At 36.3% G+C, this 19,906-nt stretch overlaps 2 protein-coding genes across 2 annotated transcripts in view; one reads left to right on the forward strand and one right to left on the reverse strand.

Moving 5' to 3' along the window:
• Positions 1–2,510, reverse strand: part of EXOC5 (exocyst complex component 5) — a 40,480-nt gene extending 37,970 nt beyond the window's left edge. The window contains exon 1 of the mRNA XM_019725787.3: positions 2,239–2,510. Coding sequence (XP_019581346.2) covers positions 2,239–2,265 — 27 coding nt within the window. The 5' untranslated portion in view covers positions 2,266–2,510. The remainder of the gene's footprint in view (positions 1–2,238) is intronic.
• A 117-nt stretch (positions 2,511–2,627) lies between these two features.
• AP5M1 (adaptor related protein complex 5 subunit mu 1) lies at positions 2,628–18,324 on the forward strand. Its single transcript, XM_019725788.3, has 8 exons — positions 2,628–3,011; positions 7,194–7,839; positions 11,840–12,067; positions 13,377–13,516; positions 14,439–14,524; positions 14,613–14,731; positions 16,229–16,325; positions 17,608–18,324. The coding sequence occupies exons 1-8, from the start codon at positions 2,938–2,940 to the stop codon at positions 17,688–17,690; spliced, it is 1,473 nt and encodes a 490-aa protein (XP_019581347.3). The 5' UTR covers positions 2,628–2,937; the 3' UTR covers positions 17,691–18,324.
• Positions 18,325–19,906: the final 1,582 nt, after the last annotated feature.

Genomic DNA, 19,906 nt, shown 5'->3' on the forward strand with positions numbered 1-19,906 from the left:
ACCAGGATGCATAAAAACAAAACATCCTTGACTACATCCTGACTTGTTTCCCCCCGTTTTCCAGCTGTGACTAAGAAAGGGAAGCAAGAGAAAAAGAAACTCCCTGACTTGTCCATACAAAACCTAGATCCTACAGCAGTGGCAACAGGAAATAACAGCAATGACTGAGGTTTGGTTTGTTTGTTTTCCCTCTTCCCTCTAAAGCAGAGATCAACTTCTCACTTAGGAATAAAAACTTATTCAAGAGTAGAGTCCATTTGCAGGGCTGAACAGACATTATATCTTAATCATAACTATTAACATTTAACTTTAACTATTAATGTAACATGATTTTCATTTTGATGAAGCAACAAACTACATGTGGTCAGGAAAGAGAAAGTCACATGAGTTAAGATCCATAAGCATGTTTAAGGTTTTTCTATGAAACCTCTGGCCACAGAACAGGTCTGTCTCTATCATCACTGGTCAGAGAGTATTACCAGCTATCACGTAACTGGAATTACTGAGTGAAGTTAACCTTAATTTGGGTTAACTAATTTACTAAATGATGAGACCCTAGAAAGCAAAATACATATTTCTCTACCTCCTCCCTCCCTTTCTGGAGGGAAGCAGAAATCAAACACAGTTTCAAATAAGTTATGTGCGCTCATGTGGTCAAACATTAAAAAAAAAAAAAATAGACATAATATGACCTGAAACACAACTGGGAATGTCAAGCAGAATTCATTAACTCAAAGATTAATGCTTTATGAACTGTATGATAAAATAAGTTTTCTAGTAATAGCTGCTCAAGTATTTCATGAAGATCTCAAGTTCATAAATAGTTTTCTACCTTTATAAGACATAAAAAATAAAACAAGGAACTACAGAACTACTTTAGTATCTTGCCCAGCAACACACAGTAAAAGCTTTTAGTAAAAAGAAGTCTCCCTGCTCCTGTGTTAATCAATAAACAGATGGCACAATTTTGGAATTAGAGAAGCTAATGTAATGTATCTCCCAATACTTAAATCTGAGAAAACGCAATTAATATTTCCAAATTCTTTCTTGTACTTAAAATCTCTCACTCACAAATTACTATTAAAATTTATTATAATAATAGCATGCTATTCCTCTCAAGAAAAGCATTATCTATCCAAAAACTGAGAGAAACCCAAAATATGTAACAGTAACAAATATGAAAAGTTCCCACTGTCATAAGAAAAACTGCGGCATTCAAATTTTAGACGGAAAAAAAAAAAACCTGCTGACTCTTAAACAGAAAAATACAATTTTAACTTATGGAGAAATTCTCCACTGTCAACTGCAGTCTTCTCAATTATTACTTAAACTTTGTTGCTCATTTTGAAACACAAGCACACACAGAAAGGGTCTTTCCCTCCTTTTTCTCCATGTTTTCATTTTTTCCACAAAAGGAGATCCTTTATATGTTTCACTATTTAATGGTCTAATTAGAATTTTCCTATTCTATTATCTCAAACATCATAGCTTCTTACATCGGATTTCACTAAATTAAATTTTAAGTTTTAGAGACTGAAAACTCTCAAGGAAACACATTAGAATGCTCACTGTTTCACGCGTTAAGGATTCTCTGGTTAGCAGTTAGGTGGTTTTGCAATACACTTCAACTCGTTAAGACCCGAACACTGACGTTAATTTTAGTTTTGTCTCCCTTCAATCAGAAGAGCAAAGTAGGCCTTTATTGTCCTAAAATATACCCCGGCCTTTTCAAATGTAAGCATAAACTGACAGGCAGATAAGTGCCACTTCTCCCACTTACTAATGGAATGATTACTCAACAACGAGAAGCCCCCAATCGCCCCAATCTCAGGAGGCCCCCTGAGAAAATTACGCGAGTATCCCAGCGACAAGTCGGGGCTGGGCCAACCTGAGGCTCCTGGCTCCTCTTTCCGCACCTGAGTCAGCCCTTCCCACCACTCATCCCGGGTACATCTTCCTGCGCCCAAACCTCCCAGGCTCTCTCCAGCCCTGCGGATACACCGCCCCCCCTCCAACCCCCTTCCTTTCGGACTCCGGGCTCCCTTCTTTGCCTCCCCACCCCGGTCCCCAAGCCTCCCCTCCCCCATTTCACGCTCCGCCCGCCCTGACACCGGAGCCGCCACCCCACCCCTTCGCTTTCGCACCTTTCTTCCGAGGGAGAACACCAGCTCCTCTGCTCGCCTACCTAGCTGCCTGCACCCCAGGTCTGCCACTCCCTGAGGAGCCACCCGGACCCACCTCGAAGAGCTCGGCCGTCGTAGCCATCCCTGCCGGCTGAGAGGCTCGCCTAGCCCCGGACGCCGTATCCTCTTCACATGCTGCGCCTCAGCGGCGCCACGCACAGGTCCCCACTCCGCTCGCCAGCTCCGGCTCCCAGCCGCCGCGGGCTCCCCGACTCCCCACAGAGTCCTGGCGGTGCGGGAGAGCGGCCATGAAGCGAAGCCGCAGACGCCTGTCAGCTGCCTCCCGGCGCCGCCCGCGCCGCTCCCATTGTCACCGCCTCGTACGCCGGAAGTGGAGCTGCGCGCGCCGAGTTGGTTGTCGGGAGGGGCCGACGTGCGAAGCGAGCAGCCCGTGAACTTCTGAGAGGCTCGTCACTCAAGCGATTGAGGAACCTTGATCCTTGCGGGCCACCATCCCGGAAATGGTCTTCCGAGGAAGAGAGTGCCGGGGCTGTCGGGGATAAATAAGTTTCTCGAGATTCTAGGTGCGAATTCACAGAACTTTTTGTGACATGTGTTGGCCAGGAGGGACTCAGACGTTTTAGTCACTGCCTCTGAAGAGCTTGCCTCTCTGCTGAGCCCGACCTGTTTGTGATGGAGCAGAAGGTGGCTAAGGATGAGTGAGTCCGGAGCTTCTGAGTACATGTGAGAAACCTAGTCTGTGTTCTTCTTCGTTGGCGGTCTTAAAGATAAGCTGATGCTTTAGCGGCTTATCATGGCCCAACGGGCAGTGTGGCTCATAAGCCACGAACCGGGAACCCCACTTTGTGGCATCGTCAGATTCTCCAGGTAAAAATGTCTGAATCCTCAGGGATGATGAATCGCAGGGATGGACTATGCAGCATAGTTTTGTGATGCAAAGTATCCCTGGTCCGCCAACTTGGGCGAGTTACTTAACCTCTGTTTCATCTGTTTAATGAAGATTTTAATATACTACCTCATAGAGTTTTGAGAATTAAATGAGTTTATGCCTGGCACATATTAAATTTTATGTTTTCTATTACAGTATTAGTATTACTGTATCTTAAAATGAACTCCACTGCTTAGGATTGATAGGAGAGGATGAAAGGAAAGGAAGAAAACTTGTCGAGCACTACACATGTTTAAAATTTTTCTTTCATTAATAAAAATTATTCAAGGACATTTTAACTCATTCTTCTGGAAAATCCTTGCTGAGCGGTATCAGACTGTTATTTTCATCTTATGTTTGTTACTAGACAATTTCAGATAGGTTTACTTTAAAGTGCCTAATTGTTGAAGAAAACTAAAAAAGTACAAAAATTAAATCATATTCACTTTTTCTTAAATTATGTAAGCTGGTCTGGTTCCATTTTTAGAATTTGGCACATTTTATCTAAATACAATAGCCCGTTATAAAATGTGGGTGGCAATGGAATAATCTGTTTCACCATTCGCTCTCATTGGCTATTGACAGTTCTTTCCAATAAATTCATTCTTCCCCAAGAAAAGTTATATGGTAAAGTAGCATAGCTCTGAATTGAGATTGAGACAAATAAAGATGAGTGTAATTTTACGTGAAAAGTGGTTGGCAATGTGGATACGAAAAACTCCCTTTTTGCAACCTAAACAATTTTTGTTACTAAGGGCATCAGAGTTGGAGTTTACCATTTTCTCCCAGGATACCTGACTTACATTTGTTATTGTTGTACCTCAAGTAAGGAGGTTAATAATATTTTTCAGTAAGGTTCATCAACCTCATTAGTCTATCCAAGTTACTGCAAGTTTTGCTTATATATTCCCTGGGTTATCTTATACCTGCCATTCTCCCCTGCATCGCAGGTAACTCGTATGCCTATCTTTGTTGCTTTCCTTATATCTGTGTATGCATTTTTCAAATTACATAATTGTGCTAGAGATTTCGTTCCCTTTTCTAACATTTGTCAGCTTTGTCAGCACTATTTTTAAGAAATTTCCATATTACTTTGTGTTCGTCTAGAGCAGCACCGTTCAATAGAATTTTCTGCAAAGATGGACATGGAAAGTGTTATAAGTCTATGCTGTCTTATATTGTAGCCACTAGCCACGTGTAGCTATTGAGCTTTTGAAACGTGGCTATTGTAACTGAGGAACCCAATTTTGTTTAAGTTGAAATAGTCACATATGGCTAGTGGCTACTATATTGGACAGTGCAGCTCTAGGCCATTACTTCTGTTTGCTCTGTAGCACTGCATGGTTTACATCCTCCACACTTTACCTACCCCGCTTCCCAGTGGTGATATCCCAGGTTGCCTCCAACTCTGCCATCAGAGAGAAAACTACTGCAGTAGATACTCTTGAAAGGTCCATAGGACATATCTATGCTGATTTTGACTAAATATTGCCCAATAATTAGCTCCTCAGAATACCTTCACCAGTCTACATTTTCACCAGCAGTAAGCGAGGGTTCCTATATCTCCAGTTTTTGCCAATACAGTATCTTATTTTCACTTGCTGTTCTCCATGTCGCAATGATTGTTAGCCCTTTGGGTTTCCTCTTCTGTGAATTGCCTGTACATATCCTTTGTTCGTTTTGTTTCTTTGAGAGTTACTGGCTTTTTCCTATTAATTTGCAGAAGTTCATTGTGTATTCTTGATGTTAGTCCTATATTAGTCATTTTTAGCTATCACAGGTGTTTTCTCATAATTTATCATTGTCAACTTACTTTATGTTGCCTGAGGTTAAACAGAAATCACTAATTTTATTGCATGCAAAATAGTTAATGCTTTGGGAGATTTGTTGAAGTCTTTCCCTGCTCCTATTTCCCAAAGACATCTTCGTACATTATCTTCTCTTAACTTTATCATTTTATTTGTTATATTTAGGCCTTTAATCCATCTGTAGTCCATCTTTGGATGTGGTGTAAACATAGGAATCCCATTTTGTTTTTCTCTGTACTGTACGCCTGTTTTCTAACATCGCCTTCCAAACAGTATATATTTTCTTCATTGATGTGTCAGGTTCTTGATAATTCATTATGTCTCCCATATAAACATTGCTCTGCCTTAGTTCTATTACTTTATTTGTCTGTTACTATATCAATACCATACTGTATTTATAGCTGTAGCTTTGTAAGATTTTTTTTTTCTGGCTTACAAAAATAAGCTCCTTGAAAAAGTCATGCTTGTTTTCAGAATTTTTTCCTATTGTGCTCAGAATATTTCAGAAGAAAAATTCAGATATGTCTGTGTAAGCATTTCTACATCTCTGGAGCAACTTGGGTTCAGATAATTCATCTGTCACTTATTAATTCTGTATTGTTGAATGAACCAGTTAAGGTTTATTATTTTCGGCTTTCTGACCTCTTGTGGCTAGTGATGGGGCTAAACAGATATGCACTGGCGTATTATCCACATATATGCCAACAGATAATGGTCATCATTAAAGAATTAAAAAGGCAAATGATCTTTTCTGTATGTAACTACTTTTCCTCCACAGCAAGACTTGGTTTAGATTCTGTTTTAAAGGTTTACTGTCTGGATAGATAGTAATAGTATCAGGCTAAGTCTGGCTGAGGTTGGTATTGTAGCCCATAGTTGTAGGGCCATTTAAGGTTTGAGTCCTAATTTAGAAAAGGTCTAGAATAAATCTGAATGACAGGTTGAGTCATCCAACAAAAATATTTATTGAGGACATATTGAAGCATTGTAAAAGGCCCCAGATTAACTTCTTAACTTTATATTCAATCATGAGATTCTTGCCACTTAAGAAGAGCTTTAATTATCCTCTTGGTAACTACAGGATAAGACACTGTACTAGAGTTTAGTCCAAAGTTCTCAACTAGTCTTATCCAGAGACTCAGAGAAAGAAATGGCATTCACCTACTAGTCCGTTACTGGAGTGCTAGCTAATTCTTTTCTCAATAAAGAAAATGCATCAGAATATAAATAAATGAGTGAGGTTCACTAATACACTGACAACTTTGAATACATTCTTATTTTTCTTTTTTAAGAGTATTAATAAACATCAGTATTTTATTAGTAGTATTAATGAAAAAATTATTTAGGCCAGCTGTGTTCTTGATCCTTGATGAGAATTACTGGTATGTTCTTCAGCCACCCTTTATTTTGCAAATAAGATAAACTTGGGAAAATTAGGTGATTTACACAGAAGTTAATAGCTAATAGATGACTTTGTTCTGGACTTTGAAGTAGAGAGGTAAGGAATAAAGAAAACATATTTTTCGAACTAAGAAAATGTGATCTAACATTTCTGTAAATGAGCAAAAGCACCTTCTATTCTGTTCCTGCCCCCCAACCCCCCACAAAAAAGGGATGCGTTAGTAACTTACCATTCAGCTTAGAGAATGCAAACCATTAAAGATTATTCAGATTTTATTCTTTTTATTACCTCATAGTATCTTCCAGGGCCTAGAGGTAAACCATTATTACTGAAATGCTCTTACATATTTTTGTAGGGGTTGGCAAAAAGACTCAGGGTGCTTGTTATTCACTATAGGTTGCGTAGAATAGAACATTCTTTTTACAATTGTATCTCAACTAATGAATTCAAAATTGGAGAGGGTTCAATTGAACCACTTTTTTTGATCCTGCTTTACTAAGGTGGCATCAAGAAAAAAAGCTCTTGTAGATGCCTAAAATGTGTCCCGGTATATACTCCTTGACCTCCAAGTGGAAATCTGAGTGGCCAATAAACTAGGATTTTGAATTAGAACCATGTGCTCTACCTATTTAAAAAATTAAATTGAATTATTTTTAGTAATAGGTAATGATACTTCGTCATTTGAGATAGTATAGCAAGTATGCAACAGTTAGTTACTATAGTCGGAACTTAACTTGTAATATTTTTTTGGTTGACGTTTTTTGTGGGTGTGTGTATGTATCTCTTGATGTGTTTTTGTTATTTTTACTGTTTGCCCCATGTTTTGAGTTTTTGTTTGTTTATTTTGGGATTCATCCATTTTTATTTTAGTTGGACGAATCATTTATAATGTTTTTGTTTCCATAATGCAGACGGTATCCAACTGTTGAAAAACGAGCCAAAGTCTTCAATGGAGCAAGTTATGTGCCTATTCCTGAAGATGGTCCTTTTCTTAAATCACTACTCTTTGAGCTTAGATTGTTGGATGAAGATAAGGACTTCACAGAGAGTCGTGACAGCTGTTCACGCATCAATAAGACGTCTATCTATGGACTTCCAGTAGGAGGTGAAGAACTCTGGCCAGTTGTTGCTTTTCTGAAGAATGGCATAATATATGCTTGTGTTCCACTAGTTGAACAAACTTTATCCCCTCGACCACCATTAATTAGCATTAGTGCAATTTCACAAGGCTTTGAACTTCTTTTTGGGGTACAGGATTTTCTTTACTCAGGTCAAAAAAGTGACACTGAGCTAAATACAAAATTGAGCCAATTGCCTGACTTGCTTCTGCAGGCTTGTCCATTTGGAACTTTGTTAGATGCCAACTTACAGAATTCATTGGATAGTATTAATTTTGCTTCTGTGACTCATCCACAAAAACAGCCAGCCTGGAAAGCTGGAACATACAAAGGAAAACCACAAGTTTCTATTTCTATTACTGAAAAGGTAAAATCCATGCAATATGATAAACAGGATATAGCAGATACGTGGCAAGTCGTTGGAACTGTCACTTGCAAGGTGAGATTTTTCTCGTATTTGTTTTAACATCTATGGAGAAAAGTAAAGTTTGCTAACTTTATTTTATATTGTTATATAACGTTCTTGATTTTTATCATAAATAACAGTCATTAGATGTTAGATTCATGTGAAAGTTTGTAATGTTACCTTTTTACATTCATTACTAATTATATTAGTCACATACTGCTGCATAATGAATTGCCCATTATCCCAACAATGAACATTTATTATCCTCAGTTTCTGTGGGTCAGACTTCAGGAGCAACTTAGCGGGAACTTCTAGTATGATGTCTCCCAGGCGATCACAGTCAGGATTTCAATGGGAGCAGTAGTCACCTGAAGGTGTGAGTGGGACTGGAAGATCTACTTGCAAGGTGGCTCATTCACATGGCTGATTAATGGTAGGAGGCCTTAGTTCCTTTCTGTGTGGACTTCTCAGCAAGCTGCTTAAGAATGTCCTCACAACGTGGTGACTGGTTTCCCGTGGATCAAGTGATTAGACAGAGAGACAGAGACAGGCATGAGGCACAGGTAGAAGCAATTCTTTTTATTACCAAGACTAAGAGGTCAGATAGCATCACTTCTACTATGTTCTCTTCATTAGGAGCAGGTCACTAAGTCTGGTCCATGTTCAAGGGGGCTGGAATTAGGCTGAGCCTTTTAAAAAGAGTAATGTCAAAGGATTTGTTAAATTTGTTAAATTCGTTAAATTCCATTTTCTCTAGAGGGGATTAAATTGACAAACCTCTGACTTAATATCTAAAACCATTTTGAAGGGCTCTTGTTTTATTTAAACAAGTCAATAGGTTAATATAGGGTTCTCTGGTTTAAGGTCAGAAAATAGGAAAAGACAATAGAAATAACAATACAGTTAACAGTGATCAGTGCCATGTTGAAAAATGATGCAAAATAAAAACCCTCCAAGTACAAGTTCTATAAATACATATTAATACTCTCATATCTTTATTTTTCTGATATCTTCCTTTAGTCTCCACATTTATGAATAAAGCTTTTTATATATCAAACTTAATGTTGAATGGCTATGTACAAATCCTACAGGTAAAAGTAGATTTCAAGTACAGAGAATTAGAATAGTCCTGGCAGACAAATTGGATCTTCCTTGTTCTTTTTAACTTTAAAGTGACCTAAGAATTTATGTGTCTGTTTTAAACTCACTTCCATCATGATCAAAAATGCACTCCAGTTATTACCTTTATTAGCAGTAACTATTGTGAATAGCTCCAATATTGAGGTATTCATGAATTATGTTATTATTCACAAGTCTTAAAGTAGTTGAATTCTTTTTCCTTAAGTTCTAGCAGATAAAAGTAGGAAAATTCACTATTTCTCTTTTTTCATTCTGTGACAATAAGTAGGGAATATGTTATCTATAAAGTACTACTAATTAATATCATGGTATTAAATATCTCAGCTCATTGATAGGCTGACCCCAGTTTATGCCGTATGGGAATTTTGGATTGGTTCCTAGTCCTACTCTGATACAAACTATCATGATGGAGAACTTTCTTCTCTAAAAACTTTTTTCTTTAAAAACACTTTATTCTAAAAATAAAAAGAATGGGGGTGTACCTTAACCCATGCTAAATGTTTCTTTAAACTTATGTGTAAATAGTATAACTATTAGCCAAACTCTTTTTTAAGTACTTCAGGAGCTTAGTATTTAAAGAGTTGTATTGTGAAGTCCATTATAAATGGAAATAATTATTTTTTTATTTTTTCTTAGTCCTAGTAGAAAACCTGGTAAACCGAAAGCCGATGGACTGAAGATCTAGTCCCCACTCCACCACTAATTCTGTTTGTCTTTGGAAAAGTCACATAATTTTTAAAATTTTTTCTCATTTCTAAAATCAGATAAGTTCCTAGGTCCCTTCTGTTTTAATAATTCCTAGCTAAAAGTTATAATTCCTAGTTACATATGCCAGATTGACTTCAAGGGCATATGTACGTAGATTTCTTCTAGAATGGATGTCCTCATTCTATATAGTAAATGACTGGTGATCTGGTATTTTAAATATCTAAGAAGCAAATGATTTGTTGGTGGTTTCCATAATGGTTGCAATTTTCTAATTCTTTTGAGAATGTTAGAAGCTAATTTAATAAGTATAAACTGAATACTTTAAAATTTTATGGTATTTGCTATTAATATTTGCTTATTTTATCACCTCCATAAATATCTGTCAAAAAACAAAACTTTTTTTTTGTTCTTGCTAGTTCACATATAGAGGGTGAAGTAGCAGATGGTTTAGAAGTCAAACACTAAAGTATTTTTAAATTTTGTAGTAAGATTGGTTGGCATTTTTATTTTCAAATGCGACTGCTATTATAACTGTCATTGAAAGACCTTTATAGAGCGCTGATACATGGCATTGTTCATAATGCCTGCCTATTCTCTTAAGTGCTTCCATTGTATAGCACATACATTCCTGAATTCACGCGTATGTCAAGCAGTAGGTAAAACATAAAAAGATGAAACATTTCATGTTAGAATGGAAAACAAATGTAGGGTCCATAATTAGAAAAAGATATCCATTCACCAAACATTTTTTGAGTGTCTCTTGGGCCTAGCAATATGCTAGGCACTCGAAATACGAAGGAAAATAAAACAAGTCTTGCTTTCGAAGAACTTAAATTTTCAAGGGGGAAACAAACGGGCAGAGATAAATACCTATAAGGGTGGGTAGTTCTTGCATGATACAGACTGTGTAGATGGTGATGGAACTAGCTGCTTGCATTTGGAGTTTAAACATTATACTTGCTGAGTTCCACTAACTCTTAAAATACTGTGTGGGTCTGGCACACAAAACATCAATAAGCCTTGCGTGACTTGATTGGCTAGTTTTAATTGGGGATTTAATAAAGGTAAAGGTCAAGTTAGAGTTGTGGTACAAAGGAAGAACCTGAGTACCTACACACATAAGTAAGGTGTATCAATCTGGTTGGGTCATGAAAAAAGCCACCATAAGATTTATGGGAGTAAAGGTGTTTAATATAGGAATTAGGGCTTACTCAAGTATAAGAGGAGCTGAGAGGATAAAAGTCTGATTGTCTAGCTGCAGCCTTTCAGAAACAGTCACTAATGACTCAGTCTGGACACTGGAAGGAGGCAGAGAAGCCAGGGTTCACAGAGACACCTGAGGAGCCACCATGTCTCTGTTACAACCTCAAAGCAGAAATTCATGGAAGTGTCTGTGAAAGTGCTGCATCTGGACACCAGAACTTTAAAGCGGGAGCTCAGAAGGAGGTTTGTGAAGCTGTCAAATCTGGCTTCCTTGACCTTCCAAGATACTGGCTTCCCGTTCCCTTCTACCTTCCAAATCTCTACATGGCAGAGGTGGGCAGTATAGGTGAAAATAAAGAACGTGAGGCCCCAAACAACATATAGAAAAAAGAGGGTTGTAGCTGCAGGGAATCACACAAATGCATGGAAGCATAAGACATGATTTACTCCGGGAAATTCAAGAATCCAATATGTCTACAACATTTAGTTGCAGGGTAGAAAATGATTAAGATGTAGATGGGAGCCAAACAATGAAAAGTTTTCAAAGTCATACAGAACCAAGAGGAAACTACTGAAAGGTCTTGAGCGTGGATTCAATGTAATTAAAACTATGTTTCCTTAATATACCTTGATGTTGATTAGAAGAAAGCAAATCTAAATACATTCAGAGGGCTGTAACAGAAATTGTAAGGGCCTGTACCAATGTGTTTGTGACAGGAATGGAGAGAAGTCAGTGGGTTTAAAATAGCTTTTTAAAGGTTTTCGATGTAAGCAGAAGGCTCTAAGAGGGCTCTCCTGGTCTCTCTTGTGACTGTCTGGGAGCATGATAGAACTATTAACCAGAGTACAGAAAGCAAAGAGAACAATGCCTTGAGAGAAAAGTGAGTTAAGTTGTGGAAGAGGATTCAAATTCAGAAAAGCCTCAGCCAGCAGATGTATACTTCTAAGATCTCTGTAAGATCTGTTTCTGTTTGTATTGCAGTGTGATTTAGAAGGAATCATGCCAAATGTTACCATCAGCTTGAGTCTCCCCACCAATGGATCTCCACTTCAGGATATTCTGGTTCATCCTTGTGTGACTTCTCTTGACTCTGCCATTCTTACTTCTAGTAGCATTGATGCAATGGATGATTCTGCATTTAGTGGACCTTACAAATTTCCGTTCTCTCCACCTTTAGAGTCATTCAACTTATGCTACTACACTTCCCAGGTAAACAGCCTTGGAAAAATATGAGACTTTGCTAATCTTAATGTTTATGAATTCTGTTTTAAGCAAATCATTTATACATTGGGTCCAAATGAGAACTTTTCATGAGTTATTTACCAGACAGTAATTGATGAATGAAAATGAATATTTAGTTCTTTGAATAGGATGCCTCTTGTCTCTGGTGTCTATAACAACATTGAATCGTTTTCAAAGTAATGGGTTTTTTTTTTTTAATGTTCCCTAATAAGGAGTTCATGGTATAGGATAGATTCTGGTATGACTTAGTCATGGTTTGAACCATGAACATATAAAAATACCTCTAATTCCCAGCAACTGTAGTTACAATTATATAAATTATTTATAACTATTTATTGCTTATTAAATAACTGCTGTGTGTCAGATATTGTCCTAGGGACTTTACATATATTTTCTCTAGTACTTTTAAAACCCTTAAGGTAGGTACTATTAGCCCCATTTTACAAATGAGGAGAGTCAGAAGTTAAATGACTTACACAAGATCTTATAACTGATAAGTAACAGAGTCTAGATTTGAACCCAAATTTTCCAGATTCCAAAATCCAACATCTTTTCTACTATACCATTTGTCTGTCTCCTGTCCTAATTGTGAATCAATAGTTCAGAAAAATCTACTCAACCTAGCTTAAGTAAAGGGAATTTATTTTGAGAATGCAAGAGACAATCTCATTGTCATTCAAGAATAAGAAAATAGATACAGGCCGTACTGGAATTAGAACCAGAAAAATTAAAATTAAAATCACTCTGTCCTCAAGGTCTACACGTCTGTCTCATCTCTGAAAGTAGGTCCTTCCTATTTCTAACTTCAGATGTACCAGAAAGCGTGATTGGCTCACCCCAGCGTGTAGATTGCCTCCCCTTCGGTCAGTTCTTGGTAACCAATGTAGTAAGCTACTGCCAGGCTAGGGAGAGGGGGTGTCACAAGGTACAAAGGGGGCAGCAGGAATTACGGGCAGGGTGTCAGTGACCAGTGTGTCTAGTGCACGTCCTATATTGCAGATCATTGAGGAAGGGAACCTGGGTGAGCAAGAGTAGGGAAAAAAATTCGTTGGAAACCTTTGTAAGGTACCTTTTCATCTCTGAAAACAGAAAAAGAGTCTCTGCCCTTAAAACAAATGTACTGTAGCTCTACCATCTATTATTAAAATAACCTGAAGTAACCCATTAGTCATAGTAATGACTGTATTACTGCAAGGCTTTTTTTCTCAATCACCATTGATATTTTAGACCCATTTACCGAGAATTATATAAAAAATTTGTTTATGTTTGTGTCCAGGTTCCTGTCCCACCAATTTTGGGCTTTTATCAAATGAAAGAGGAAGAAGCACAACTGAAAATAGCAGTTAATTTAAAACTTCATGAAAGTGTGAAAAATAATTTTGAATTTTGTGAAGCTCATATACCGTTTTACAATAGGTAGGAATAAAATAACATGATGCTGTAATTTCTGCCTTCTTTAGTACATTTCCCCTGCTCTACAATAAATTACGTGGCTTTGTTTTTTACCTTATTATTATTTTTATTGAAATGAATGCTGATTCTGAACCAAAATGTCATCATAAAAATAATCTCTTTACCTTTAAATGTGTCTTCGTATTTCTGGTTAAACTTGCTAGTAAATATAAACTTAAGCCAGTGTAACTTCCTCAGGTATTATTTCACTCCTGGCTCTATTTCTAGCAATTTCTGTATTCTACATACAAGTCAAGCCCAACTATCAACTACCTGGTGAATTAACACAATTATATCACAAGATTACAATTGACCCTGAACAATTTGGGAGCTGGGCCATCGAACTCTGCACAGTTAAAAATCCATGTATAACTTCTGACTCCGCAAAAACTTAACTATAGATGGCCCTCCACATCTGCAGGTTCCCACTGTGGATTGAAAAGTTTGACCCTTGAACAACATGGGTTTGAACTGCATGGGGACCCATGTTCAAGATTCAACTGTACTTCCTCATCAGTTCTTGTAAATTGATGTTCTACAGCATAGTTCTTTCCAGAGGATATCTAAATGTATGGTAAAATCACAGTTTTAATGTTATGTCAATCCATGTGATTGTATTAATATGTCTATATAATTTTATAGTTGTCTTTAGACTTAATGATGAAATGTGTATCATCACCAAAGATATTTATTAAATTTCTGGTGTTTTTTTTTTTAGATATAGTATTTGTTATTTGTTCTACTCTCTTATGCAAACTTGAATATAGATACGCTTTTATGCTGTCCTTGCATTAAGTAACAATAGCAAGATTTGACTTAGATTTCTTAAAACTGTTATATCTGTCATCATTACTTTTTCCTATTATGTCCTTTTCTTTTTTTAAAGAGGTCCAATCACACAGGTGGAATACAAAGTTAGTTTTGGCCAGCTCGAAGTATTTCGAGAGAAAAGCTTATTGATCTGGATTATTGGTGAGCTAGGTTTTGTTTATTATTCTCATACATTTGCTGTACGATCTACTTGATTTAGGATATTTGATTGGTGTACTTGTGTTTTTAGGACAGAAGTTCCCAAAATCAATGGAAATTAGTCTTTCTGCAACAATAACTTTTGGAGCTAAGAACCATGCGAAGCAGCCTTTTGACCACATTTGCATCGGAGGTACAGCATATTTAAAGGTAAATATACTTGTATGGCTCACTACATTAGAAACCTGTCCTTTCTTTCTAAATTGCATGTATCTAATTGATTTTTAATGTTTTCTGACCATTTTTTTTAAATTCTGTTTTTTATGTCGTGCTAAGTTCTTTTTAAAATTTTTGTGAGATTCTTTTTGTTTATTAGTCACTTTCCATTTCACTTAATACTTTAAAACTTTTAAGGTGAAACGGTTAAGTATAACCTAAACACCTCAACTTAATCTAGTTCTACTCAGCTCTAGTTACCACATTTTAGATTTGTATACAAAACATGTAAGATGTTGTCCTTGCCTTCTAGGGATTTTCAATGATCCATGTCAATAATTGATCAATTCTAACTGCTTTTGGTGTTTCAAGGAAGGAATGAGCACTTCTGACCAAAGTGCCGAAGGAAAGTATTGCAGTAGAGATGGAGTTTAAGGCGAACTCTGAGGCCCATATTAGCATGAATACAAAGCCTGGAAAACTGGCTGATATTTGTATAGGTAGATGACTTAATCAAAGGAATGAAGGCTAACAAGGCATAGTTAGGAACCAGTGCCAGGAACAGCAGGAATACATAAGGCTGGATATGGGATTTAGGTCTGGATTGTAGACGGTTTGAATCTGACTTCTATTCCTTTGTTAGAAAATGTTATTCTGTTTTTAAGTATGGGAGTGGTCTTTCAGAAAGTAATGCTGTATGAAGATCAATCTAGAATGGATGTGAGGAAGGTGAGTGAAAAAAACTTGAGACAAAGTATTATTTAGCTATATTAGTATTCCAGATAAAAGGTAATAAATGAATGATGCTGAGCTAGTATAGTGGCACAAAAAGAGAAAGGAAGGGAATGAAATAGAGACTGCTATAAGAGTTGTAATAAAGGTAAAGTCTTGGTCACTAATTAAGCACAGAGACAAATAGTTTGAAGTCAAAGATGGTGTTACTAAAAAAAAAAAATACGTGACTTAGACCAGACTTGAAGCTCAAGGAGGGCAGAGACCGTCTCATTGAATACTCATTGTTTTCCTACCAAGGAAAAGTATATCACAGTCACATAGATTAGAGATAGAAGAGAATATACAGAACACCAGACACCATAGGGGACGGAGCACAGCTTTGTAGTCAGTCAGGACTGAGTCCAAATATCAGCTCTGCTACTTACTTGTTGGGATGCTAATTGCTTCCATCTCTGTTTGTAAAATAGGGAAACCTTGCAGTATGGATTAGAGTTCATATTAGTGAATTGCCTGCTGTATGTTAAGCTCTTCATAATGGCAACCTCAAAGAAGCTGCCCTAATGTAAAGGGGAAATGGTGTGTGTATATGTATACATATGCGTGTATGCACACACAATATTCAGGTTTAATATTTGTGATTTTAATTTTGTGAACTGTGTGAAGTAAATTCCTAAAATTATGTCAAGGGGAAAAAGTGTGATCATTATTTTTACCAAAGAATCACCTCAATTTGGTGCATTTCTCTTCTTTTTCTAGCTCCATTTTAGGATCTTAGATTATACACTTACTGGGTGTTACGCGGATCAGCATTCAGTTCAAGTTTTTGCATCAGGAAAACCAAAAATAAGTACACGTAAGTTGGACAGATTCAAACGAACTTGAGGGAATTAAAATGGTGTTATACAGTTATTGCCTAAGGTAAAGTTAAAATGTAACAAAAAGATCAGCGAATAATCCCAATTTATAAAAATTCCGGCCTGATCTTGTTCTGTGTAACACTTTGTGTACTTTACATTGTCCTCTGTCTTCTCCTGTTTATAAAATTGTCTGGATGAGCAAGGGTTGGCATAGAGGTGGCATCTTTTTTATGAAGGCATAATATAGTTATGTCAGTTTGGGCAAACCAGTGGTTTTGTCTTAAATACAAACAAACCACTATATTAGGTTGTACCTAATGAATGCAAAATATTAATAATAATTTAACATTTATTGCTTACTGTGTGCCAAGCACAGCTCTAAATATTTTATGCATGTTAACCCATTAATCTTCACACCACCCTATTAAGTGTTATCTCCATTTAACAGATGAGGATGCTGATGGAACAGAGAGATTAGAGTCACCTAACTAATAAATGGCAGAAGTGGGAATCAAACCCAAGTAGTCTGGCTCTGGAGCCTGGCTACTTAACCAATATGCTACGTTCCCTCTCAAAAAAAAAAAAAAGATTACGAGGAAATATATCCTGCCTATACCCTTTTCATTATGAAGAAGAAAGGTAGAAAAGGCAGAATTGGATACTTACTGATGTATATAATAATAAGAATTTACATGTGTCCATTTCCAAATGAGCATTTACCTCAATTTTACATATCAGAAAACTTTATTTCAAAGAGGTAGTCGTTTGTCCAAAGCTACAAAGCTATTTGTAAAAAAGCTTAAATTTGATCAGAACTGTAAGAAACTGCTGAAGCAATCTCTTTAAAACATTATTAGAAAGTCAAATATTTGTCTCTATCTTTGAAAATTAGAATGGGTAGAAAATAGCAAGATCAGAATCAGTACCATGGTGAAGAGGTTACAAAAGGGAAAGCGATAAAAAAAATTTTTATGTTGTAGTTGTAGTTAAAGTAATGCCCCACAAGAAACAGAATTTAGGGAAAATGTGAGAAAAAAATTGGCAGATTTAGCAAAAATGAGGGATCTTGGCATAAAAAAGCTTAAAGATGGATTATTTAAATATATAACCCATATTTTTAAAGTGGTAAAAGTTATAATCTTTGGTAAAGTCAAACTAAAATAAATATTTCAAAATACTACCTTCCTTGAGATAATTGTGTTCCACAGTTTTAAAATATCATGACTTTGTTCTCTTATTGAATTTAGTCTTATCATTTATTTCTTTTTTTTTTCCCAGACCGGAAACTAATTTCTTCTGAATATTACATCTGGAATTCTAAAGCTCCTGCTCCAGTAACATATGGATCATTATTACTGTAATTGTCTCATGTTTAAATAGAATTTATACAATAGTAGCATCACTTAAATTAAATTATGGTCTTTTATTTTTAATGTGTATGCATATAACCTATGAATGAAAAAAATCATTGAATGATTTAATTATTAAAATGCTTTGTTTGACATGTTTAGTCTGACATAGTTTGAAAAAACATTTTAAAGACTAATGTCTCCAATTTTGTTACCTTTTGATCTTACTCAAATGTGATTCAGAGTATAAAACAGTAGTGATTCATTTTAGGCTTATTTTAGACTAGTCATGGGTCATCCTGCCATACCTGTTACATCCTGCTCCTGTGGCAGACCTGGCTAATCAATCATCGCCCTCTTTCTCCACTGAGCCTTCTGGATATGGGCTCAGGCTCCTCTTCAGTGCAGACCTACAGGCAGCTCCGGATTGTAGATGATGTGCAAAGTAAAAAACTATTCACTCTTCCAAACCTGAGTACCAAGCTCTTAGTATGTTGTGTTGTTACAGAATACCAGCAACCACATTAGAAACAACTGTAAATCTCTTGAAAAGACAGCCAATGAAAACAAATTGTCTAAATAGTAACCTGTTCTTAATCAGAACTACGCTATTGACTAATAAAGATTCTGCATTGTTCTACTTAAAGTATTTATCTCTGTTTTAGAGTTACTTTTCAGGTAAGTTTATTAATCTGCCATAGTAACATTTTGTTTAGAGTGTCTGCAAGAATATTAAGAGGGGTAGGATAACATTCAGAAGATGAGTACAGTGTTTTCTCGTCATTTAATGTCTGCAGCCAAATTTTCAAAGATAACGTTGAAGTATAATACTGCTTTTTTCATGTTCTATTAAAATTAATTAATTAATTCAGGTGAAAATTCAAAAGCCATTCTGTGGATGGAGAGTATCATTTTATCTTCAGTCTCATGTAACATATTTTCTTTAAATTTGTCACTCTTGCTTTCTTATTAGCATTCTCTTGGTTTCCTCAGAAACACTCTAGTCATATTCTTTATTCTCTACCTGTCCTTACAATTATGTCTCATTCTGTTTTCAAAGCACTTCACTTGTTAAGTTGGACTTTAAGTGACCATTCAAGATGAAATCTCAATATCCTCAAAACTGAATCCATGTCAAATGTCTTTTTACAGAACAGAAATAGAAACTATAAAAAATTACATTACAGACTAATATTCAATGAAATTGTATCTTGGTTTCTATTTTTTAATGAGTCCTAAGGAAAAGCTTAGAAAAAGCTGCCAACTCCTTGAAAGAGAGCTATGATAGTTTGAGGGGATATTGCGTATAAATTTAGGATTTGAAATACATTTTTTTTAAATTAAGGTCAATCCTACTCATTAAAACTCATTTTCTGCAAGGCGTTATCATGGCACGATGTTCTCTGTGCAAAATTATCCCAAGTAACAAAGGAAATGGAGTAACTGTCTGACCAGGACTTTGTTAGTCTAGCCTAATCATAGATAATCAGTAATGAAAATGTTCCTTTTGAAAGAATAAAAATATTCCCCTTGACTAGAAAGCACAGTCAGTAACCACAAGATTGCCATGGGATCACGAAAGTTAATTTAGGGAATGTACTCAATAATGTAAAGATTTTGTAGGGTATCCGATGGACACTTGTCTCGTTAGGGAGACCACCTCAGGGAAGACGTAGATGCCTGATCACTGATTGTACACCTGAAGCTGAAGCTGAACAATAATGAATGTCAACTACAAGTTTATATATATACATATATATATGTATATATATACATATGTATATATATATGTGTGTGTGTATATATACATATATATGTACACATATATGTATGCATGTATGTATATGGTTACAAGAAGCAGAGTACAGCATTAGGAATAGAGACAGTGGAAATGTAATGGCTGTGTGCGATGTCAGAGGGATAGTGGATGGGGGGAGGAGGGTTGACACCGTGCGAAGGATATAAATGATAAATGTCTAACTGTTACATTGTGCACCTGAAACTAATAAAAATAAATTTAAAAAAATATTATTCCCCTTAAGTTTTTGACCTCTTAAGGAAAGCTTAACATTTAACTTACGTTAGTATTAATGAAGCCATTTGAACATCTTGATTGTATAAATGTTTAGCAAAGTACACTAAGATAAGCAGGAGGCATTTATCTAGTGAGTAGGCAGAGAGTCAGTATAATAATCCCCTAGGGAAACTTATAAGCACTCAGAACCAGT

This window comes from Rhinolophus sinicus, chromosome 3 (assembly GCF_057876585.1).
Source record: "Rhinolophus sinicus isolate RSI-liver-muscle chromosome 3, RSI-T2T, whole genome shotgun sequence".
Lineage (NCBI taxonomy): Eukaryota > Metazoa > Chordata > Mammalia > Chiroptera > Rhinolophidae > Rhinolophus > Rhinolophus sinicus.